The 25,874-nt window shown below is 34.3% G+C and overlaps 1 protein-coding gene across 1 annotated transcript; it reads right to left on the bottom strand.

The window, feature by feature from the left end:
- Positions 1–714: 714 nt before the first annotated feature.
- Positions 715–24,856, bottom strand: K441DRAFT_651786 (uncharacterized protein; the record flags this gene model as incomplete). Its single annotated transcript, XM_067647250.1, is given in 4 exon segments — positions 715–741; positions 14,898–14,906; positions 24,694–24,811; positions 24,823–24,856. Coding segments are annotated over 4 exon segments (171 nt in total), but the record flags the coding sequence as incomplete, so codon positions are not given.
- Between the last annotated feature and the right edge of the window lie 1,018 nt (positions 24,857–25,874).

The raw sequence follows: 25,874 nt of genomic DNA, 5'->3' as shown, positions 1-25,874 counted from the left end.
AAAGGACTTACCAATAAGGAACTCCGCAAGCTCCTCCCTAAGAGGTACTATAACTTTATTAATATGTGCTTATAAAAGAGCGTAGATATACTCCCCCCATATTAACCTAATAACTATACCATTAATATTAAATAAGGAAAAACACTACCCTATAAGAGACCCTACCTAATATTAAAAGATGAACTTCTAGTTGTTAAAAAGTATATCGACGAACACCTTAATAAAGGGTTTATTCGCCCTAGTATATCCCTAGTAGCCGCCCCTATCCTCCTTACTAAAAAGCCAGAAGGAGGTATTTAATTCTATATTAACTATAAAGGACTTAATATTATCACAATTAAGAACTAATACCCCGTACCGCTTATATATAAGACTCTTAAGCGGCTTAGCTAAGCCAAAATCTATACCAAGCTCGATATTATCGCCGCCTTTAACCGCCTCTAAATACGAAAAGGTAATAAATAGAAAACCGCATTTGCATCGCGCTTTGGCCAATTTAAATATACCATTATACCCTTTAGCGTATATAACGGCCTAGGTAGCTTCTAAAGCTATATTAATAACGCCTTATAGGACTACCTTAATAACTTCTACTCTGCGTACCTGGACGATATACTTATTTATAGTAATAACCCTTCTAAGCATACTAAGCACGTTTAAAAGGTCCTACAGCGCCTTAGGGACGTAGGACTTTATATTAATTTAAAGAAATACAAATTCTTAGTTATAGAAGTAAAATACCTTAAACTAATTATTACTACTAAGGGTGTCCGTATGGACCCTAAAAAGGTATGTATAATTACTAAATAGCAAACCCCTAACTGTATTAAAGACGTATAAGCTTTCCTTGGTTTCGCTAACTTCTATTAAAAATTTATATATAACTTCTTGGATATTGTAGTACCACTTACAGCAATAATGCGAATGAAGGGCCTTTCCGTAAAAGGAAGAAAAATATATCTATATTTTATCTAAACGCCTAAATATAAAAAGGCGTTCTAAAACCTTAAAAATGCTTTTACCAAAGCACCCATCCTAGCTCACTTTATACTAGGACGATAACTCTATCTTAAGACTAACTCCTTAAACCACGTTAACGCAGGCATCCTCTCCTAGATAGGTAACGACGGTCTCCTCTACCTAGTCGCATTCTATTCGTCTAAGCTTACACTATAAGAATATAACTACGAGATCTATAATAAGGAACTTCTCGCGATTATATAAGCATTTAAGAAATTCTAACTAGAACTCTCCTTAGCAGAACCTAACTAGCTAACTAAAGTCCTTACGGATTATCGCAACCTTAAGTACTTTATAACTATAAAACAGCTAAACTAACGCTAAGCACGCTAGAACGAGTTCCTTTCTAGTTTTAACTTTAAAATCGCATACAGGCTAGGAGTATAAGGTACTAAGCCTAATAGCCTAACACGCCGCTTATAAGACCTTCCTTAGTCTAAAGATAACCCCTATAACTAGTTCTAACAATAGATAATTTTAAAAGCACGGAATTTAGCCCTAGGTATACTACCTACAATAGAGCCAACTATACCTCAGCTCCACACTATAGAACTAAAATTACCTCCCAAAATTAACGAGCTTATTACTACGGCATATAACACCTCTATTAACCTATTACTATATTAACTTATTACCGTAAAGACCGCCAGCGCCCGTATACTGCTAACTAAACTCTAAAGCTTAGGCCAGATTAATATAGCAGCCTTAAAAGTAAAAGAGAACAGGCTCTATTATAGAGGCCGTTTATTTATCCCTAACTCAGAAAATCTATAACAGCAACTAATCTAAATAGCCTATAACCTCCAATTAAGCGGCTATCTAGGCAAAGAAGGAACCTATAAGCTTCTTAGCCAATACTACTTCTAGCCTAAAATGATAGACTTAGTTAAACGTTTTATAGGCGCCTACTACGGTTATAAGCGCGCTAAGGCCTTTAATATAAAGTACCAAGGACTACTGTACCCTCTACCAGTACCTATATAACGATAGGCAGATATCGCCATAAATTTCGTTATTAACCTACTACCCTATAAGCGACATGGCTATACCTATAAGAATATCCTTATAATAATATACCGACTTATAAAAGAGCGCCACTACGTCCCAACTAAAGGCGTAGCCGTTAGCAACGTCACTAACACCTTTCTCCGCGAAATCTACCGATTACATAGGTTACCTAACTTAATTACGTCCGACTAAGGCATATAGTTCGGCTCTAATATATGGAGACAAATCTATTAACGCCTTAGCATCTTTATTAAGATATCTATATCCTTCTACTATAAAACTACTAGGCAACCGGAAAACGCTAATACTAGCATAAAAGCGTACCTACGATAGGTAGTCGCCTATAGTTAAGATAACTGGGTAGATTACCTCCTACTAGGTAAATTCGCAGCGAATAACTACGTCTTAACTACTATAGGACTTACCCCATTCTTTGTAAACAAGGGATATTACCCCCAATCCGGCATAGAACCACTAGAACCTATTGATAAAAAACTGCCATATAGAAAACGCCTTAAGATGCTACTTACCGACTAGCATACAGACCGTATAAAAAATCTACTTAACTACTATAAGGGAGAAATGGCCTAGGCTTAAGTAAAGCAGGCCTACTTTGCCAACCGTTATAGAACGCCACCACTGGAGATGCGTGTTGGCGACTAGGTATGGCTAAATACACGTAATATCTCTACGCAGAGGCCTATAAAGTCACTTAATTATAAGAACCTCGGCCTCTACCTAATTAAACGAGTCATTAATAGGGGAGCCGTATATAAGCTAGAGCTTCTGCCTACCCTAGCCACCCGCGGGATATGGCCTGTATTTCACCTATGGCTACTATACCTTTACCAGCCTAACCCCTTACCGGGGCAGATATAGCCCGAACCCCCACTAGTACTAATCCGAGACAAGAACGAAGACAAGAACCACAAGGAGTAGACCGTTAAACGAATTATCAACTCTAAATACTTTGGCAAAGGCAGAGGACGACGGCTCTACTATAGAGCTATATACACAGGATTCGATATAGATTAGCCAGAATGGTAACTATGGGAAGACTTTGAAAATATAAAGGATCTAATCAGCGACTTTTACTACGCGAACCTATAGAAACCGGGCCTAAGCAGAGATTTTATACCTAATCCTCTATAAGAGCCCTTATAGAGTTAAACCGTTGTACATTACCACATAGGGGCAAATTGCCGTTAAATTGCCGTTAGATTGCGGTAAAGTGCGATTACGTGACCGGAATATCGTTAAGATATCTAGGAACTTTAACCGGCGGTTAAAGTTATCTAATTAGTCGGATTCTTAAATGCCAAGCCTTATTATATAACGTTGTTTCAAGCCTTTAGCAATACCCCCCTTTCTTCTTTTCTATACCCTAAGTGTTCCTTCTACATATATATAGTAACTACAGCGTCGCCGGAGCTCCGCCTCTATAGGAGGGGGGGTAGTGTTACGGAACCTTACCGCAGGGGCCTCTATAGGAGAGCCCCGTGCTCTCGCGTATACCTTACGTACAGCTTATATCAGCTACGCGTAGGTATATCACCTCCTTACGCCCTTGACCCTTACGATCGATCGCGTAACGTCTTGTAGACTCCTCGAATATATATATCTTATAGCCACTGCCCCGTCCCGTAACACCTAGTTAGTTATAAGAAATAAGATTTCTTTATAGTATTTAAGCTTATGCAAGAATATATAAATAAGGGCATTGTAATAGATATTATTAGTAGCACGCTATTCCATAAACACGTCCGCCTTATTAAGGAGTAGAGTGGCTTTCTAGTAAGTTACTATCTTAAAGATATAAGAAAGCCTCTTCTTAAGTGCATCCGCGGTCGTGCCTAATTCTCTAGTAGAGATCTACTTAGTTAGAAAGAGCCGCAATTATAAGGGAATAGAGATGTACGACATAAAGTGGTTTTCTAAGGTATTCTAATATCGCCTCTGCTATTAAGGTCTTACTAACACTAGGCGGCCCACTAATTTACCTATCTTAGTAGATAATGGTGTGACTAATATTATAAGAGAGGGTATAGTAATATACTATAGGAGGGTAATGAGTCCGCGCCCTTTGCCTAATATAAAGTCATCTAAAATAGGGTGAAAGTCCCGAGATAAGTAGGTTTTACTAAAAGCTTAAATAATCTCCTTCTACTAAGTAGGAATCCTAAGGTTATTAAAGGAAGAAGGGTTCTATATAATATTGCTAATATTAGCAACTATAAACTTAACTATAACGCGTTAGTAAATGCCGCTTATGTATAAATAAAGATAATATACGCTAGAGCTTGTCACCTAGACTAAAACCTAGTATAGTTAGGCTGCTAATTAGGAAATCTTAATCCTTTATTTTAGTTAGATCTATATCTATCCTCTTAATTTAGTCTTTCCTTATATTTAAGCTCCCTGTGGAATTATAGATGGCCTATAAGTCTAGTGCTTCCGGCAACTTATTAATTTATAGTCTAGCGTAATTAGGGTTAATTTGCCGGAAATACGCCGTATTAACTATAATTTGACTCTTAACAGAGACTTTAATCCTATTACCGTCTTTATCCTTATAAAAGGCAGTCCCTTAATACTAGCGGTAGTAGACGCCTCTTAAGTTATTAAACATTTGACTATATCCAATTAGCCATGCTCTAATCTCGCTTAATTTTCGGTAGTACTTTAGAGGAAATACCTAAAGGAAGTCTATCTGTTTCGTTCCGCGGAACTTCTTAATAGTAAGCTTAAGGGCGGCTTCTCTAAACACTTTCATATTGAAATTAAAGTAGCGATAGTCTAGATAGAAGTACTTAGCTCTATCTAGTCTTACTTTCTCCTTACTATAATTATACTTAACGCATCTTAGTTCGCTAGTACTAAGATAGGTAGTATAAACCTCTAAGTTTGGCTTAAAGAGAGCCCAGAGTAGATTATACGTAATTTTATAGTTCTTAAGAAGGGGTTTAAGGCATTTGGTTATAGATATATAGGTAGTTTTAATAAAGCTAATTAAAAGGTCTAGATGTTCTAAATATGCTTTATTCTTAGAGTTAATGTTTATGCTACTTTAATATAATTCTAGTTCCGGGAGAAAATTATATAGGACGTTCTGCTTAACCTATGCGTAGTATAAGCCGGTAAGTTTTAATAGCGGAGATTTTCTGTACTAAAGGCTTATCCTCTCTTAGGTAGATTTTGCGGACATCTTTAAAGATCTTCCTTAGAACGTCTTGTAACCCCTTAGACTTAACATTAATATAAGATATAAAGTCTTTAGTTTTCTTATCTATAATTCATTTTTAGTAATTAAAGGCACTTATAAAAAATGTTATGCCTATTAATTTGAATACGATTAACAAACACGTATTAGTCTAGTTTATTAACCTCTCCTATTAGGGCCACTGGCTTAGTAATCTTATACTAATAAGCTTTCTTATCCTAACTATAAAGAAATAGTATTAGTAGGACTATATACGCACGCCTATAAAGATATATACTTTGTTTACCGTCTTATACTTTAACCTAGAGGCTTATGGTATCGCTTTAGTTTTAGGGTTTTTTAGGGCTAGTGGCTTAATAACTGGGCCTCCTAGGGTAGAGGTAGAGGTAGACAACGTATTTATTGCTATAGCTACCTTTAGCAGCTCTAGGAATTATAGAGCATACTAGATAATAAGGGGCTACTAAGCTGGTAATAGAGTAGGGCTGCCTAGAGGAGTGTTTAGGGTCTTTAATATAGTCTATATATTGCTTAAAGGGTAGAGCTAATTCAAAATATAAGATTAGAGAAGTAGCTAAAGGAGGTTAACGGTACTGGTATCTAGAGGAAAATTAGAGTAAGGAGCTAAGTGTAGATAGTATTATTTCTTTAAAAGATCCGCCTTTTTTTATACCCTTTAATAGGACCTAAGCTATTATTATGCCGCGAATATTTACTAGAACCCGCTTTATGCTATATAAATACTTCCCCCTATTTATCCTAGGAGACGCTATATTAATATTACTTTTAATATAGCATAGAACTTAACTAAGTAAAGGTGTATAATTTCGCCGTAACTGCAGAAATAAAGCCGTGGCTTGTATTCGGTATCTTAGTTTTAGCACTAAAGTGATATAGAGGAGATGTAATAGACACGCAGTTATATATATAGTAGAGGCTTATAGCTATCTAATGTTGTTTAAACTGGAAATAATACGGGAAGGAATATAATTAGGACCCCGTTACCTATCTAGGCTGTATAAATTCTGTAGACCTGCTTAAAATTTGGTTGCCTAGGTAGATAAATCTTTACTATACCCCTCTTCCAGCTATGTAATGCCTTCCCTTATTAACGCTAGAATATATTAGATTATATATATTAATATCGTTCCGATATAGTGGAGAGCTTAACTTAAGAAAAGCCGCTAGGGATGTTCCTGCCTAGGCTATAGAGACGTCGCTGGCTTGTATATAGAATCTTAGCTCTAACTACTAGACTAAGGCGAAAAGAGATGCGACTGCTCTAATTAATATATAGGTGCTAGGTGGATGTCTTAATTAAAGTAAAGAGTATATACGCTAGGTATAAGCGCTAAAGCGGTAAACCCTATTTATGTTAGCGCTGGGGTTCTTAGCTAAAACTTAGACTAACTTTTTAAAACTTACCTAAAATTTCTAAAATTCCTAAAAATTGCCAAAATTTTAAAAAAATTTAAAAAATTTTTAAACTTAGGCCGAAACTTCTTAAGAATTAAGGTATTTTTAGCTACTATTTACGCACTAATTCTTATAACTTATCTGCTACCTACTTACTCTACTTAGTAGAGTTTCCCTATATTACGCTTTATGCAAAGAGAGGGGATGTAATCTGCTGTAGTAAAGAATATAGCGGAGTAATAAATGTTAAGCTGCTAGCAAGGCTATAACGTGTTGGCGAAACAGTTAGGGCCTAATTCCCCTGCTTTATGCGTAAGTAGGGTGTTTTATTAGCTGTATAACTAATGTCTTAGAATATTTATAGCACTTTATTAAATTCTGTACTTTTTTATAAAATTTTAAATTTTTTAAAATATTTCTTGCTTCTATAACCCTAAATTTAAAATTTGTACCCTTCTTTTAGCTACTACCTAATCTTTATAACTACTAACCAGTATCTCTAAAGAAATTTTAAGCTACCTATGAGATGGAGATTTCCTATATTACTATTTATATAAAATAAAGGGATAGCTTTCTTTGGCGAGAAGGATATATAGGAGTAACGAATGTAGAGTTAGAGACTTTTTTTTAGCAAAGTTGCGATATAATAGCGTTATTAGAAGCCAAGATTGGGAAGTAATAGCTGTAACTACCTTTAGGTTATTCTAATGGGAATGACAGATATTATAAAAAACTCCATAAGACGGCTAAGAAGCTAAAGATTAGGGATTGCCTAGATAACCGAGCTTCTAAGCATATTAATACTACTATTAAGATTCTAACTAAACCGTAAATAGATCGCGCGTTTAAGGTCTATTAGGAGTTCTTATATAACGTTTTGCGCTATTATAGCCCTAGATTAGTTATGTTATACGCTACTAGTTTAGGAAAATAAAGAATAGCTAGCATAACTAAGAGGATAGAGTTAGCCTCCTTAATTATATTAAGGAGAGTAAGGATTCCTTTAGTTCCTTAACTCTTAAGGCTTTTGCTAAGGATTATAAGATACTATATCTAGATAGTGCGTAATCTAATTCTATAGGTAGATAAAGCTAATCTCTTTAGGCCCCTAGATTGCTTATATTTTAAAATAATATAGAAAGCGTAAGCGTAATAAGAGCTAGTAAGCCGAAAAGTCATTGTAGGGTACGTTAAGCGTTATTTATACGGTTATGCACTAAAACTAATTAGCTAAAAATTAAAGCTTATAGCCAAGATAGAGGTGTAATAGTGGTAGGTAGGTGTAAGTAAGAAGGAACGCTTGTTATTTATATAACCTAGTTAATAATATTTACTATAGAAATTAAATATAGATACTTGGAAGCACTAATTAACCTAATCCCACTCTTAGGCGACCCTATTTCTGATACTGTTTAAAGCAGCTAATAATGGAAATAGAAACGTAACCTTGGTATAGGATTAATGACTAACTGCCTAAATATATTAGCCCCTTAAAACCGAAGCTAAGATATCTCTATAAATTTATTAGTTGGTTAGAAGAAAGGAATGCAGTTAATTAAGAAATTCTAGCTAGTGCCTAGGTAAACTTTATAGTAGCTCCTATAATGTAAACCTTATACCTAGTAGGAACGTTATATATTATGTCTTTAGAGGGGTCTTTATATACCTAGTAAGGTGGGGAGCTTATATCTTCTTTAGGATTATAGATTTGGATTAATTTACCCCGACCTATTATCGTTCTATTTTTATCCACTCTATTAAATAGCTTCGTTTTTATATATTCCGCCTCTCTATTAAGAGCTTTTGCTTTAGTCTAGGGGTAATTATAGGTTAGCTTTAAATAGGCATTAAAAGAGTTTAAATATCTATATACCTCTTTGGATATAGTTAAGGACTTCTAATAGTATATTAGGCGTCCGGCGTAGATCTACTTAATATTAAGGAAATTCCTTTAGCCCGAATATATGTCCTTTTTAGGTCCTCTATGACTTGGCTATAACTTAGTTTATGAAGAGAGGGCTTAATAGATGGCGATGGTATTTTGGTTAGATGGCTTAATTTAAGTATACGCTTTTATAAAGTAAGAGCTACTATTTCTAATATAATATTAGTAGCTGAAAATGATATACAGTGGATAAAATGGTCTATTTTAGTACTTACTTTAGCTGTAACGTGTTTAAATTTTATAACCCTAGAGTGCTTTATATCTGTATAAAGTTAAGGAAGGTTACCTAATATATGACTAAAGGCGCGCGGTGTAAGGGAGGAAGGATAATAGGTATTAAAGTTAGGTGTACGGAAGGCTTCTAGTGGATAACGCACTAAGTTAGCTAAGAAGGCTATAATTCGCGTAAAGACCTATTAGCCTACTTATAGCTAAGGATAGGGTAGCTATTAATATTTACCTATAACTTATAGGTCGCAGCGAATAGAGTAGGTAGGAAAGTGTAGAGGGCCGTAAGTTTAAGCGTACTGTGACCTTAATAAGACTGTGCTATAGGCGCTTAGTAAGGTAGAAGGAAGGACTTATAGAAATAAAAATATATCGTTAAGATAATAAAGTGTATAACCGCTTAGATGTTGGTGCTTAATAGGACGTTTATTAGCGAGAATTATTTAGGTAGGTAGCCGCTTATTTTACGCCGCCGAAAAATACTGTTACCCTACTTAGCTTTTTCTAGCATAGTGAATGTCACGTAAATATATCGGCCTATTGGCAGCGGAATAGGTAAGGCGTCCGCAATATTATATATTTTAATGGCGCATGCTTATATAAAAGAATTGCTAAGCGGCTACCTTGCGGGCTAAGCTGCGGCCGGATTTACTTTACCCTATTATTAAAGCCTTCTAGCGTAGAATATTATATATATAATTAGGCTACTAGCTAAATAACGGGTAAGGCGTCCGCTATAATGCGCATTTTAGCTGTACATTGGCCGTAGTTTAGGGGATTGGAGTTACTAGATATATATAGCCCCTCTACTAACTAAAATATTTCTAAGGATTGGATTTTTGTGGCTTGTTTTTATTTATAAGGTAAATTAACTGCAGCCAGTTTATGCGCCTTTACGTTATATATATAAGTTAATTAATTATTAATACCTAACTTTATATTATTCGAACTACCGCTTAGTTTTAGCTGTGTTATGTAATTTAAATTAGGCTAAAGTTATAAACGTAGTTTTAGTCTTGCATTCTCTATTGTCTGTAGCGTTATAAGTAGTAATAAGTGGCTCTTACTTACCGCCCTTAAAAAAGTGATACTCTTATGGACCTTTTTATACAGCCCTAATAGGAATGCGCTATAAATAGATTAAGCTAGAAATGGAATATATAATAAGAAATAGACCTCTAAGCTAAAAGAAGGGCACTACTATTATTACCGTCTCTTCCGCCTAGTAGACTGGCCCCTTTTCTTCTATATATAGGGTTATCTTTATTATTTTTTGCCCTGTAGTAGATTAATTTAATCTAGCTAACCTAATCCGCAGATCTAGTAAAGATAATATAGTTACTAGTAAAACGTCCTTATACTTTAGAGCCTTAACTAGTCTAATTATTTAATCTCTTGCGATCTTAAGGAATGGCTAGAGTTTAAAAGCAACTCTTTATCTACTAAGAGCCTTAGTTCTTACGGCTTTATGTATCTTATTTGCACCTATTATTATTAAGGCTGTAGATATACTGCGAAAGATATATAGGAAGAGATAAATGGTTATAGTGGAAGCTATTTGGGTAATAATGTTATGTAGACTAGAGGAACTCTAGATTGGCTAAGAAAGTATCTTAAATGTATATACCCTACTTTAGAGTTGTAGTAATACCTTTTTAGATGCACTTATGGCCTCTTCCGCTCCAATATTAACGTCTTTAGTCTCGCCCCTGGTTTAAATTCTTATTATTATTACTTTAGCTCTGCTTAACTCTTATTAGTCTAATACTGGTAATATAGATATAGAGCTAATCCGGGCGTTCTGTAAGTATATACCTAGCTTTACTAACATTAACGTAGACACTAAACTTATATAGTATTTAATTATAAGAGTAGTAGGATAAGCCTGCGTTATTTTTAACTATGGTGTACCTAAAACTAATTATAAACCTTTAATAGCTGCGTTTAAAGCTGCATTTAATGAATTAGCCCTTTTAATTAATTAGTTTTTGCATCCGGGATTAGAAAAAGAGGTAAATAATACTATAAAGATATTAAGGCATTAGAGAGCTATCTATGGCGTAAGATTTCCTAGTTAAACCGATCTTCGGAAATATTTAGATTCTTAAAAAAATGTAAAAGTGGTAAAATTGGTCTCTAAATCCTTTATATAAGCTCTTGTGTAGCTAATACTGTTGCAACTTAACTGCTAATAGTACTATTAATAGGACTTTTTATTGTTCCTAGTGTACCACCTAAAGACTTTATATATTAAGTTATTACCACTATATAGGATATAATTGATTGTTTGTGGGAGTACTAGAAGGCTTCTTAAAGTATATATAGGAGATTTGTGTATATATGGAAGTTATAAATATAGCTAAGTTGTGTATATAGGTGTCTATAAGCGCCTAGTTATATAAATCTAGGAAAGAGTATAGTCTCCCCTAGAGTATGTAAAGAATTTAAATCTATTAAACTGGCAATTATAAGATACTCCTGCTAAATGTACTAAGGATAAGAATGCTAAACTAGAAATAGACCTCTAAGCTAAAAAAGTGCACTATTTGAGAATAAGGATATTCTAAAGTATTACCGCCGTCCCTTACGCACGGCAGCTCTGCCCTTTACTTTTATAAAGTATGCCTATAGTGATTTAACCTTAGCATGCCGGACGTGTCTTTAGTAAGACTTAAGGGTATCTTTGGAATTTGAAAGCCTACTTTTATAAACCTAGGTTGGCTTCTAAGCCACTTTATATTTGCGCCCTAACTTAGTTATTCTTTCCCCTAGAATATTGTTAATCTCCTATTTATTATCTCAGTTTATTTTATTATTTTTATTATTTTTAGCCCGGGTATGGCGCTTTATAGTAGGCTTTAGGTTTAAAACGTCGCTCTAGTTATTGGTGACGCTATTGCTATTACTATCCTCGCCCTTATTATAAATATAACTGCTAGCCTCGTTATATGGTAGTTTAATGCCGTAGAGAAGGGTAGGCTTCTAAAGCGAAGGGCTAGCGAGCCGTGGAGTGGATACCGCTTACTAGTCAACTTATAGGTATTAAGAGTTGAGGTTGAGGATAGGAGAGATAGGGGGGCTAGAAGATAAGTCTTCGCGATAGGTAGGTGGCCTTTGTTGCTTCTAGGGACGTGGACTATTACTACCCTTACCGCCCTTACCACCCCCACTACTCTCTTTAGTAGGGTTATTAGAATTATAATTAGTAATATTATTCCGCTTAAGCTAATTAAGCTTCTGCTTCCTTAGTATAAAGGATAATTTGCCTCCCGTATTCCCTTTCTTATAATTACCCTCCTCCCTAATAAGCGGATTGTCTATATATTATAGTTATTAGGTTATAGTAATAATATTTTAAAATCTATAACTTACTAATATTATCCGTATTATTGGCTATTAAGAAGTCTTAGCTAGTTACTATATAGGTCTCTAACTTCTATATAGCCTAGGGGATAGTTATAATATTAATTCCCTTAGCTAGGCTATCTATTTTATTAACGTTTTCTGCCGTAGGTTTAAGATGGTTATATGTAGATACGCTAAAGAGATCTTCTAGCTCCTCTAAAGAAGGTAGCTCCTTATCCTTGTTGTTCTTATTACTGCGGTTATTTCTATTACCTAATAATTATTAAGCAAGGCCGTTATATAGGGGGGAAGTATATATCCAACTTATAAGATGCTAGTTAATCGCTAACTTTATTAGCTTTATTGCTAGTATTGCTAGCTTTATTACCTTCGGCTTTAGGTTCTAAGTCTAGGTCGGCTGTATTATCTTTAATAAATATTAGATTCGCTACTGGCCGTTAGACATATTTATAGTTATTAGGAAAAAAGGGAGGAGATAATTACTAAATTACCTTAATTGCTTCCTCTAGCGTCTTAGCTATTACTTTTATTTTTATAAATATCTTTATACTCGTTAAAAGCCTTAGGATCTGCGGGTGCCTTATTAGGTAGAATATTTAAAAAAGGTAATATGGAATAACTTGCCTAAGCGTAACCAGCCTAAATATTTTATAGGATTATCTCTTAAAGGAAAGCGAGGTACTCTCCCCTTTTTTATCCTCCTCTTTTTAGGTATATTACTTATATTTACTTTAGAAGCTGTAATTATATAATACTAAGAAGCCCTTAGTTTTTTAGGGGGTGTAGTATAGAAATAATATTATTAAGTGAAATTTCTAAATAAAAACGAAGGGGTTAAGAAGATGCCACCGTTGCTGCTGCTATTATTATTAGAGTTGTTATTACCTTATACTTTTCTAATAGCCCTAAAGGACGGGTCACGCTAGGCTTTTAAGTCTATACTAGTCCCCTCTTCGCTACTAGCTTATATCTGCAGCATCTACACTAAAATAACCCTACTAGCTTAATAGCGAATTAAAATATATAATCTATGCTCTATTAGCAATTACCGTTTATAATGTATAAAGGTTTATATAGGCTTAAACTCTATTATAAGATTAATGCCTATTAGGAAACTGCGATTAAGACCTAACTAACTAAGCTAGTATATTCTACCTCTAATAGGGGTATCGCACTAAGCCTCCTTATTAAGGAGGTTAGTGGTAAAGTATATTTTTTATCCTTATTTCTTAGGGTTAGGGCTAGCGCTAATGTGTCCGTTTTCTAACCTAATTATACTAAAGAGCTGGATTCTCCGCGCTAGATCCTCCGCGAGACTATAATTCCTAGCATTAAGCAGGTAAAGGGCGTGCTATAATTCTACTGTAAGTATTAAAAGACACTCTAAGTAATAAGGGTATCTTTAAATCTCTCCCTGGGATCTAAGGAACTTCCTTAATTGCACTTTATAGAGCTTATAGCCGCTATTTAGCCTCCTAAATATGCGTAAAAGCCTTACTTTTACCCTTACCTATAGCTAGATATTATAAACAACATAAAGGGGTAGATAGCGCGAGTAGATTAGGTGATTACGCCTATATCCATCCCACTACGCCCTTTTAGCTAATGCAGCCACTATATAAAGTCCGTCTCTATTAGGAGATTAAATGCGCGAATTTTCCTCTAGTATTTGTCAGCTAAGAGTAAGATTATAATACTAACTCTACTAGAAGCTAGGCTGTGCTACTGGATGGGCCGTTTATCTCTAGATTTTGCCTTATAAGTCTTAGGTTTATATAAGGGATATTTCCGTATAACCTATACCTCCTTAGCTAAATAAGGGGCTAAATTAGACTAAAGCCCGGCGGCTTCTCTAATTATAATATAATCCTCTAATTATTAGGGAAAAGTAAGGTCTAGGTCTAGGTTAAAAAGGCGCTAAGGAGGGTAAAGGCGTTTAGTTTTTAGCGGCGCAGCTTTAACCAAGCTAAGTAATTGGCATTAGCCTATAGTTTCGCTAAGGACCCACTTTAGCGTCCGGCTTTGCCTTTATTATAACGCTATAATGCGATAATGCCTAACGCGTCCCGTAGCTCGCAGTAGCTATAACCCATATAATCCATTGCTAGGTAGTTCTCGGCATAGCCTTATAGCTATTTATAACTATTCTGATAGGGATTAAGTTGTACACTGTAGTTACGCCTAAGATATTGCTAGAGGTAGAGGTAAAGAAGGGAATAAACGGAAATATCGTTCCAGTGCACTAATTGGTAGGGGACGTAGGCGGGAGGAGAGGAGAGAGGAGAGAAGAGAGGAGGAATATAGTAGGACCGAAGCACGCGTTAATACTAGGAGAGTATAATACGTCCTATAAAAAGGGCTAAGAAGTTATAGCGCTGGGTTATCGTTAGTATAAAATATATAGAGATTAGGGAAGGTAGGTAGAGCACCTGCATAGACGCTAAGGGGATGGAAAATGCCTTATAGCTGATAGCTAGAGTCTAAGGTAGCACGGTAGTGGGAAAGAAAAGAGGAGATAGAGCATAAGGGCAAAAGTAGCGAGGAAGAAGGCCTTTTATAGTTGAGGTTGAGGTTAGGTCTTAGCTAAACTGGGGTAGGAAAGCGAGCGCGCCTTGCCTATAAAGGAACCTCTATTTCCTAATATGTGGTCTCTATCTTATTTTTTACTATTTAAAACTAAATACCTCCCCAATTATACTAAGGCGGAGAGGGGGGAGGTTAGTGGATATTACTTAGGAGCTCTATATTATATTATAATTATAATCTTATTAACCCTCTTTACGCTATTCTTAACTTTAGATATAAGTTACCCTTTTAATCTCTAAGGGTTTTATATATTAATAGGTACTACTAATACTAAAAGCGTAGCTTTAAAAAGGAAGTAGGAGGGGGGTGTCCAGGAATTATATATTTAGTGCAGACGTGTTTAAATCTGTGCAGTTTTCTTAGAGGTAGTATTAGAAGGAATAGGAATATATTAACCCTTCTTATAGGTTTTTAGCAATAATTATACTCCATTTATATTATACAATCCATTTAAAGATTTAAATTATAGGTAGGTTATATTAAAGGGATATAGGACAAAATAATAGACTAATAATTAATACCTAGACATTTAAAGGCAGATAGGCTAGCTCTTAGCACTTAGTATATATATTTACACTATATATCCCAGAGTATTAAGCTTTATCTAAACTTTCTATATAATAACCGCTTGGTTTTTTATATTACAGAGAGTCTCTGGCTCTTAGGTGTAGGCAAAATAAATAGTATAGAAATTCTTACTTAATAAGGTCCCATTAAACCAAAATTAGAAACCTATTATAGCTATCTAGCTATCGTAAGTTAGCACTATTTAGTTAACCTTTAGGGAGATAATATTATTATAAACGAGGGAAGACCCTCTAGCGCATTTATTAATGCTAAATAAAAACTATTAGTTGTATATATTATTTAAGGCAGTATTATAGTTACTAAGCAGTAAAAGGCCAGGTATAGTATAGCTTTAGATAGAACCCATATCTATAGTAAGTAGGGTAGTAGTAGCGGAAGGAGGGAGGGAGATAATAGGGAGGATAATAATAGATATATATATAATGTTATAACTTATTCTAATTTCTTAAATATAAAACTTATTTAGATATTATATTTAATTATTTAAGGTTATATTAGACCTTAGGAGAGAATTTAGAAACTGCTATAGGGTATAATATAATTAGAGGGGATAGGAGCGCTAAAATATGGAGTTAGAGTTAGGGATCCTTAGTTAAGGATATTATAATTAGCAGTGCAGAGAACGCCTAATAGTAAACCTCTTAACCCTTTCTTCCCTAGCTATCTTTTAAAGACTATTAACTACGCGTACGCCTATAACTATTAATAGCTACTACTAACCAATTACTAAAGCCACTTTAGGCCTCTAGAAATACCTATTATATTAAGGAAATGCTTCCCTTTAAAAATTAGTAGCCTTATATAATTACTTTTAAAAAATTACTACTTAACCTAAAAAGTAGATTTACTATAAAGGACCTAATTTATTAATAAATTGTAAAGATAATTACCTATATAAAGCATACTTCTTTTATTTTTATAAATTTTACTAGCAATACCTAGTAAATATATCTTCCGCAATTATAGAATGGATATCCTTTAAAAACAGTTTTATAGTTGCGATAATCCTAAAACGCGCCTTACCCTATATTATTAATTAGATACAACTTACTATAAAAGTGCTCTTAATACAATACAATCTAATATCTACTGCAATTTATACTCCCGCCTCTATAGCGATACAGATTAAAAAGATACGCTTATACTTATAGACGATGCTATTTATAATGAACTGCTTATAGGTATAACTAATAAAAAGATTATATTAACCCTTAACCTAATACCTAGTTAATAGCTTATAACTTTAATTTTCTAGCTTAAAGAGTTACGTTATATAAGAGTCCTTAACTATATAAGTAAGTAGGAGTTAGAAAAAGCAACTATAATTCTTAAAATACGGAATCTAAGTCGTTATTATTATCCGTGTTTAGTTGCGGTTAATCCATTATTTAAATAATACGGTGGCTGTAAAGATATATATTCTCTAGGGGAAACTTAATAGATTATAAATTATAAGGTTTATATCGTCTATTAATAATATAAGTTAGATAAAAATAAGTATCTAATTTATATACCTCTAAAAAACATTATCTTTTATTAATTGTTAGATTACCTTATAGTAATTAAGCCTACACGTATAATAGTACTTAGCATTATCTCTTAGCTAAATAATTTAATTTATTACGCCTTAGTACTTTTAAAGAGGACGGGCTAATGTATTAGTATAAGGCGCAGGTATTAGAAAGTTATTTCGGTAATATATTTATAGATAATCTTAAAGTTTTTAACTCTCTTCCAGTTAATTTACGATTCCATAAAGTATAGTCTTTAAGTAGATTCCTACTTAAATAGCTAGTATATCCTTTAATAGTAATTATAAAAGACTGTATTTATAACGGGCTTATATAAATACCTCTAAGACGAAGCTTATAGATTGCTACTATATAAAGATACTAAGCTAAAAAGAAGAAGAGGAGGAAGGCCTTTAGGGGTTAATATAAATATAAAGGGGTCGCTAAGGTGCTAAATAGTAAGTAAGCTAATAGCGATTTTCTATACCCAGTATAAAAAATCCTAATTAGTTAGCAGACGTTAGGGTCGGCAGAATTTGGCAGAATTTAGTAAGATTTAGTAGGTAACGCGCCCTAATACTGTTATAGTATTAATATAGAGGATCTTAAGTATATAAGCTAGTATAAAGAAGAAATAATTAGTTCCTTATTAACTTAAAGTAATAATTTACGTTAATATATCTATACAGCCTAGATATAGATAAGATGGTATATAAGAGAAAATATAATTTAGATTTAGATTTTATAGTAAGTTTTATAGTAGAGCGGATAACTACTACAGTTTTAGAATATCCTTAGGCTAATATATAACTATATAATTCTTAGGATATATATACGCGTTTAATTATCGCAAAGATATTCCTAGTCTCTATAAAGCATATCCGCTAGTATATACTTAAACCTATTTAGATATATACAATAATATTATAACCAGCAGTCCTAGCCGTCGACCTCGCTTATACCAATGCTTTAGGTACCTAGAAATACCCATTACACTAATAAAATACTCCTCTCTAAAAATTAAGGGCTTTACGTAACCGCTTCCTTAGAATTACTACTTACTTTAAAAAGTAGATTTACTATAAAAGACCTAACTTATTGGTTAATCGCTAAGATATTAAAGTATACTTCTTCTATTTTTATAAATTTTATATATAATACCTAATAAATATATCTTTACTAGCTCTAGAATAGATATCCTTAAAGAAGAGTTTTATAGCTGCGATAACCTAAATACGCGCTTTCGCCTATATTATTAATTAAATATAGTTTATTATAAAGTTATTCTTAAAGATATAGAGCATAATACTTACTATAATTTATACTCCTATCTCTATACTAATTTAGATAAAAAAGAGGCACTTATACTTATAGATGATGCTACTTACACTAAATTACTTACGTGGATAGCTAATAATAAGGCTAAGATATTAGCCTTTAACCTAATAAATAACCGGAATTTCTTAACTATATTACGCTAGCTTAAAGAGCTACTTTATATAGGACTCTTAAAGGATATAAGCCAGGCAGAGTTGGAAAGAGCAATTTTAATTATAACTGTCCGTAATAAAAGAGGGGGGAAGTAGCTGGCTTCTTCGCTATTAATTATAACTAGTTTATTATCTAAAATATGCGCTTAGTATAAAGATATTTATAGCATAGGGGAATCTATATAGTCTATAGACTATTACATTTATTCCTTTTATAAGTGATATAGACCTAATAATAATAAGAATAAGTGTCCCGTCTGTATACCTTTAAAGAATATTATCTATTACTAGTTATAGAAATACCTTAAAGCATAGACTAGCAGAATAATAATAATCGGCCTTATATCTTAGCTAATATCCTTAATTCGCTACATCCTAGTAACCTTTAAAGGTAATAGGTAGGCGTATTAGTATAAGGTATAGGAAATTAAATTTTATATAGGCAGGGAGAATTTTAGAGCACCGCTAAATGAGTTTAGAGCTGTTCTAGTTGGTTTATAATTCTATTAGGTGCAATCTATAAACAGATAAGCAAATAGAGGACGAAATTAAACCCTATAAGTATCTAAAATTCCTATTTAACTGGCTAGTATATCATTTAGCTTTAAATAGAGTAATTAATACTATATTAGTATAAATAGTCCTAAGTAAGCAAGCACTATAAAGAAAATCTATTAATTTTCTTATTGCCTTTAGAAGGGGTATACTATCCCTTATAATGGTAGCGTCCTACTACTAAGTAATTATGCACTAATAAAATAATAATTAAAACATCTTAACTTAATCCAATTAGTTTAATAATTATAGGATATATTTTATAGTTGCAAGGGATAATATATCTACGTACTAGGCTATAGGTTAGATAGTATATAAAAGAACATAATATTTAGATTCTAAAGTGTATTACTATACTTATAGAGAGTTTATATAAATATTTAAGCGCCATTTACTTCTTTAACCTTCCTTTTTAATGCTTATATTAGCCTTTATTTAGTAACACATCCTCCTATAAATCCTTCCTAGTATTCTCTATTCCGGCTTTATCTCTATCTAGTTTATTATTTAAGGAATCTCTAGAAAAATATAATAGCGTAGAGGTTAAGTTATATAAAGGTGGAGATAAAGCTATAGTAGGCGTTTCTAGTATATCTTTAGCCTAGTAAAAGGCCTAATGGCCTATTTAAGAAATGCGAACCTATATACGACGATAACAGACTTACCTTAGTGTTGTGTTTTAGATAAGGATAATAATATATATATTTAGATCTTTAAGAGGATAAAGATTTAAGTAAGTAAGATAATTATAACTATCCTAATATAGAAAGACAAGAATATGCTTACTAAAACTCCTACTAAAGAAATTTAATATTTTAAGGAAAATAACTCCGCGTAATTTTAATAAAGAGGTTATATAATAGTGGGGTAAGACTAATAAGACCAATAAGACCAGTAATATATTACTTTTGGCTAAGGGTAAAAAAAATTAACTATTATAACCTGGCCTTATGCTAAAACCTTTTAGTATAACGCCCTAATCTTTATACCCTAATAAAGAACAATTTAAAGTAATCTATAGAATATTAACTCTATTAGCGGAATAATACTTAAAATATAACTTCTTACTGTGGCTTTCGTAACTATCCTAGCTATTACTCTTATTATATAAGCTGCTTAAGCTAAAATCTACAATAAATACTTATTTAAAGTCTACCTTTAGTTAGTTACTGCGGACTATTCGTCTAATATAATTACTCTTTAGCCCGCTAATATCTATAATAAAACATACTATGTACCTAGTCATAGCGGCGTATTATTAAAACTCTTAATTACGGAAATAACTATAGACTCTACCCCTATTACCTAATTTAAATACACTCTAGTAGGAGGCAAAATTTGGTATAATATATTAAATATTAATTATATAGCCAACTCCTGCCCTTTTTAGCCCTATAAACTATATATATAGAGTGGCCTAGGCTACCTAACTTATAGCTATATTACTGGCATACCTATTTATATGGGCGTATATAATAACCTAAACGATAATAAAAATACACTCTTTTACGGTGGGAATTCTAATATATTACTCTATCTATATACTAAAACTCTTTTACTTTCATACTAGTAAGCGGGATACTTTAGCAATTGTTTAGTCCTATATTTCTTTACTAATCTTTATTACGGAACTATCTTAAACATCTTACTAAGTTTAGTTACCCTTAATATAAGAATTAATTATAGCTTAATATATGCTTTTTAGAGCAGAAAATATAAATCTTTTATAGCTAGAAAATCTTGCTCTATATTTATTAATTAATTACTTAGCCTAAACTAAAACTAAAACTTACCTCTACTTAGGGCTAATTATATAATAAGTTACTAAGCAAACAGGCGCAATCTTAAGACTTACTTAGTACGCGAACTCGCTAGTCTTAGAGCTAGTATAGTACTAGCAATATATTTAGGCCCAACTATTTTATAGTGGCTATTACTTTTATATATCCATATTAAATACAAATAATTAGCGTATATAGGTGGGCTAGCTATAAATTTTAAGTTTTGCCTTTACCTTACTCTTACTATATTGCTTTAACTATAGTAGCGAGCATTATTATAGCGCTTTTATCTATCTTTTATCTTACTTAGTTGCACCTCTTTATAGGTAATCCGCCGCCTTTCCGGTGGGGTAAATTTACTAATACTAATAAATAGGATTAGGATTTATAGCTAGCAGCCTTTCCTATATAAGGGGTACTATATTAGTAATAATAAAGCTACTAATAAACTAGAAGTTATATAGCAGGCTAGGTAGAACGTTACCTTCTAGTATAGCAAACTAGTAGTAAGACTTAATATATATTTACTAATACTTAGTATTAAACTATTCAATTCTATAAATACTATAGGCCCTACTATAAACTAAATAGAGGGAGCCGCTTACAGTAGCGGTTTATATTAATTTTTATTCTCCTATAATTAAGGCATAACATAGGTTATAATTTAAAACTTTAAGGGAAATTACCCCTAGGTTAGAAAGGGTAAAGAGGGGATAGTAACTAATTATTATAATATTAACTAAGACTACCATTTTATAGTCCCTAAAGATTTTCCTTTAAAAGATAATGTTATTATTATATAGTAAGGCCTTTATTTCTACCATACTTAAATTAATAATAATAATTCTAAGACCTAGATTAATAACACTAGAAATTGAGAATACTATATTATACTCTCCTGTTAAGATAATAGGGGTTAGAGTATCCGTTTCGGTTATACCTTAAGGTTCGCCGCTACTAATTGCTAATCTCTAAGCTAATTCTTCTGCTCTTTCTATAAATAATTAAATTTAGGTAAGCTGTTATATAGATAATTTAATAGCTATTATCTACCTAGATATATATAAAGGATATAACCCGGTTATATAAGCGCTAAAGGCGCTAAATCTTATACCCTTTCCAAGAGGGGAAACTCTTATTTACGCCTCTAATAATTTAAATATGGTAAAGGCGCTTTAAAGAGGGCTTTAAAGTAGGGTATTTTAGAGTGGAGTTTAAAGTAAGACTATCCCTTAGATTCTCTAAGGGCTATACTTACTACCGTAAATTTATATAGGCAATGCGTGTTCGCAGGCATTATAGGGAGAGCCTTCGCCGCTAGTTCCCTTATTATCTTCGTCTCTTCCTCTATTATTAGAGTTAATCTTTCCTTACTTAGTACCTTTAGTCCTTCCTCTTTTAAAATCTTTGGCTTTAGCTTTTACCCCTAAGCAATAAGGCTTCCTAACTTTATCTATATTAAGCACTCAGGTTATAAATACTTCTACTTTTAACTCTTCTTTACCTACTAGTAGATTATGTTTATAATTAATAGACTCTAGTATAATTTCCCCTAGCACGTTATAAATAAGTAGTATTTCTATAGTAACCACCATACTATCTAGTTTGGACGCAGTTATGACGTTAACTATTACTACTATTTTAAGCGCTGCGACTTATTTACTTATTAAGATTTTCTATATAAACCTAGACTCGCTACATCCCTTCCATATAGCAATTTATTAATCTTTATAAAAAATATAGATAAGGTAAAGGAATTTTAGAATATTCTATTATTAAATACTACCTTATTTTTATTTAAAGCGTTCTAGTATAGATAACGGCTAGGGTTTTAGTTATAGGGGGAAATTAAACTAAGCTAACTTGCTACGTTTTTACACTATAACGGAATATTCTATTAAACTTTTTACTATTAGGCAGTTTATTACCGTATTGCTTACTACTAGTTTTTATTACCTATACCTACCTTATAGAGAGACCTTCTAGAGTTAGCTTTAATTAATAGAGTTCTTACTCTTAATCGTACTATTTAATAATAGGGAATTTGCTAAGGGAATAGATAAATAGGCCGGAGATACTATTAAACTAGGTAACGTCCCCTACTGCGTAGTATAACGGCTTATATAAATGCCTCTAAACTAAAGCTTATAGAATGCTATCTTATAAAGATACTAAGCTATGGAAAAGGAAAAGAGGTTACTAGGACTAATGTAAACAAATATATAGAATAAGCCGCTAGGGCGCTAGCTTTGGGCGAGCTAATTATAGGTTAGTAGAATATAGCAGAATTTAGCAGGTAACGTGCAATAGCGCCGTTATAATACCTAAGCCACTGGCTTAACTAATAGTCTTAAGAGCTAATAAGGTGCCTTATCCGCCAGACAATATACTATAAATGCCTATAACGCTAGTATTATTAAAGGCTCTTATATTATTATATAATCTAATTAACTAGGACACTTTTACACTTAATAAATATTGTTAGGTAATAATAGGGACGAATGTATATATATTAGTTACTAAGCTAGTTAAACCATTCGGTTCGACACTATACTTTTTTAGCTAGTTACATTTATTTAGCTCTATAGGCGATTGTTATAGAGTATTAAACCAAATACGGAGTTCTCCGTAGCTGAGTTTCGGACGCATATAGTCGCGAGTGCGATTTCAGTTATACATAGAAAATAATTTCGTTTAGTATTAGCCGATTACAACCTAAGTTACACCTAGTTCATATACATTATCCAATTAAGGGTTACGGCCTATATAGGGTTCCAACCGTAGCTGCTAGAGTAGTTATAGGTTGGCTAGGCCACACTAAAAGGTCGGCCTACTATAAGCGCTAATGCATAATCCCTGTATAGGGCAGCCTTAACTTAAAATATAAAGTTATATAGTCAACCGAGCCTAAATCACTTATTTTACCACACAACTTACCTCCTAATTAAAATTAACTATTATAACTTATCGGAATATATAGACAGAAGTTACGTGGTTACGTATTATCGGTCGTATCTTTAATTAGTCATCTTTATAGTAACTAATCAGCCCCCTACTTAGGCACCGCGATCCTTATAATCCTCTACTTTCTATACCTATTAAACACCAGATAAATCTACAATTAATAGGCCAATTAAGTGCACTTAGGTAATACCGACATTAATTAATAGTTAACCCCACCAGTTGGCCATAGAGCAATAAGGTTCACTACTGCCCTAGTAGCTTCATTTAATCGCAAGCAGCAATCCAGTACCTAGCAGCAAAACCACACTAGCAGCTCCGGCAGCATCCTATAACCTAGTAGTTACAAATCTACAAATCAACCCCCAGTACGACCTCTTCACTAAGTGCTGTACCCCTAGCATAACAGCACCAAACATCTAATAGCCCTTAGGCAGTACCCCAGCAGCTACCTTAGCAGCTACCCCAGTAGTACTACGGCAGCGCTCTAGCCATATATAGTATACCAGCTTTTATAGCACCTAATACCCAACTACCTAACTACTTTACGCAATACCCCAGCATAGCTACGCAACTTAGCAGCAAACCACCCCCTAGTACGCGTCTTAGCATACAAATTAACATCCAACAGCCTTATGCAGTACTCCAGCGTCATAGCAACCTAGCAACATTAGCAGCACCCAATACCTAACAACCTAGCAGCGTTAGTAGCAAACCATCCTATACCGTCTGCTATCTTCCTTGCAGATCTACCACGTCAAAAATCACGTTAACAGCGCGCCTACAACGCTAGCGCGCTCCCTATCCTCTGCCCTCTTAAATCTACCGGCGTCTACGGCAGCTATAACCCTTTAATAATGGCACTACCTTAACTTCCTAAAGGATACAAAAGCGGGAGCTGTATAGCTACTAGGCGGCCTTACTATATTAATATCTACAATAATAAAGCCCAATAGGAGTTTCCAACTATAACCGCTTACTAAAAACAGATTTAGGATATATAAGATATAGTTTAATAAGCCCGCGAAGCCCTACTGCACGCGTCCACGTCGCCGCGGGTGGAAACATCATCAGGAAATCGTTCCTTTTGATGGCTAAGTGCAGAGGCGATGGTAGGGAGCCGCCGCAGCGCATGCAGCGCTGTCGTCGCGGTCCTGTGGTGTTGAGCTCGCGACGCGTACCAAAGCATCGCCCTCAACAACACCAGGAGCCTTACTGCCTCCGCTGAGGCTCCTGCTCTACCACCTAGGGAGGCCTATCAAGGGATACTGGGATACGAAAACCACCCGATGTACGACTACCTGGCTCGTAGCCAGGCCCGAAACTTGCCTTATCATCTAGTTAGTCGACGTGGACGCGTCCTAGTCGTACAACAGGACACCCTTGGGCTTGCACTAGCTCTGAGATCGCAAAGGGACGCGGCGAGGGCGTAGGGAACCTCTTTTTATAAGAACTTGTTAAGGTTAACGCGTCGCAGATACCTCGTACGAAACTTGTTAAGGCCCCAAGGCCACCGCGAAGAACTTGTTAAGGCCCTGCCTAGAGAACTCGTTAAGGCCCCTCTACTAGGGCCTATCTGGTATCCGGCACACCCAGGTGACTCAGAAGAGGGTCTTAATAGGCGTGGTGCGCGCGACCTGGACGACAGACGTGACGGCGACGCGACGGCGACCAGACGGCTCAACGAGGTGGAAACACGGGCAAAGCTCTAGGTAGTGGAAACACAGGCCAGCTTCGACGGCCCCATGGCGTCAAAAGGCGACTCATAGGAGGGTCTTAATAGGCGTGGTGCACGCAACCTAACGCATACGCATACGCATATGCATATACATATAGGGGAGGCTGTAGGGGAAACACAGGCCAGTCAGACAAGGACTCGACAGTTAGAGACATAGGCCAGCTTATAAAAAGGGGGGATATAAGCTTGGTTAGTAGAATAGGGTAAAGTAGGTCGCCTGGCGGGACCTAGTTAGTAACCTATTCTATAAGACACAGTCAGCCTATTATAGGGAGACCCTTATAGGTAACGCGAAACGGGAGTTAGCAGTATATAGGGTGTCACGCCCCTATATTACTACTAGTCTCCTATGGGGCATAATGCGTAGTAGCTACTGCTGGCTCTAGGGACCTTACCCCTTAGCTAGGCTCTGACCCCTAGTGCACCTAGTAGGCAGATAGGATTACATCCTAGCCAGAGAG

The sequence above is a fragment of the Cenococcum geophilum genome (assembly GCF_001692895.1).
Source record: "Cenococcum geophilum 1.58 unplaced genomic scaffold K441scaffold_3, whole genome shotgun sequence".
NCBI lineage: Eukaryota > Fungi > Ascomycota > Dothideomycetes > Gloniales > Gloniaceae > Cenococcum > Cenococcum geophilum.
Note: the sequence above shows the minus strand (reverse complement) of the source record. Positions and strands in the feature narration are given on the sequence as shown.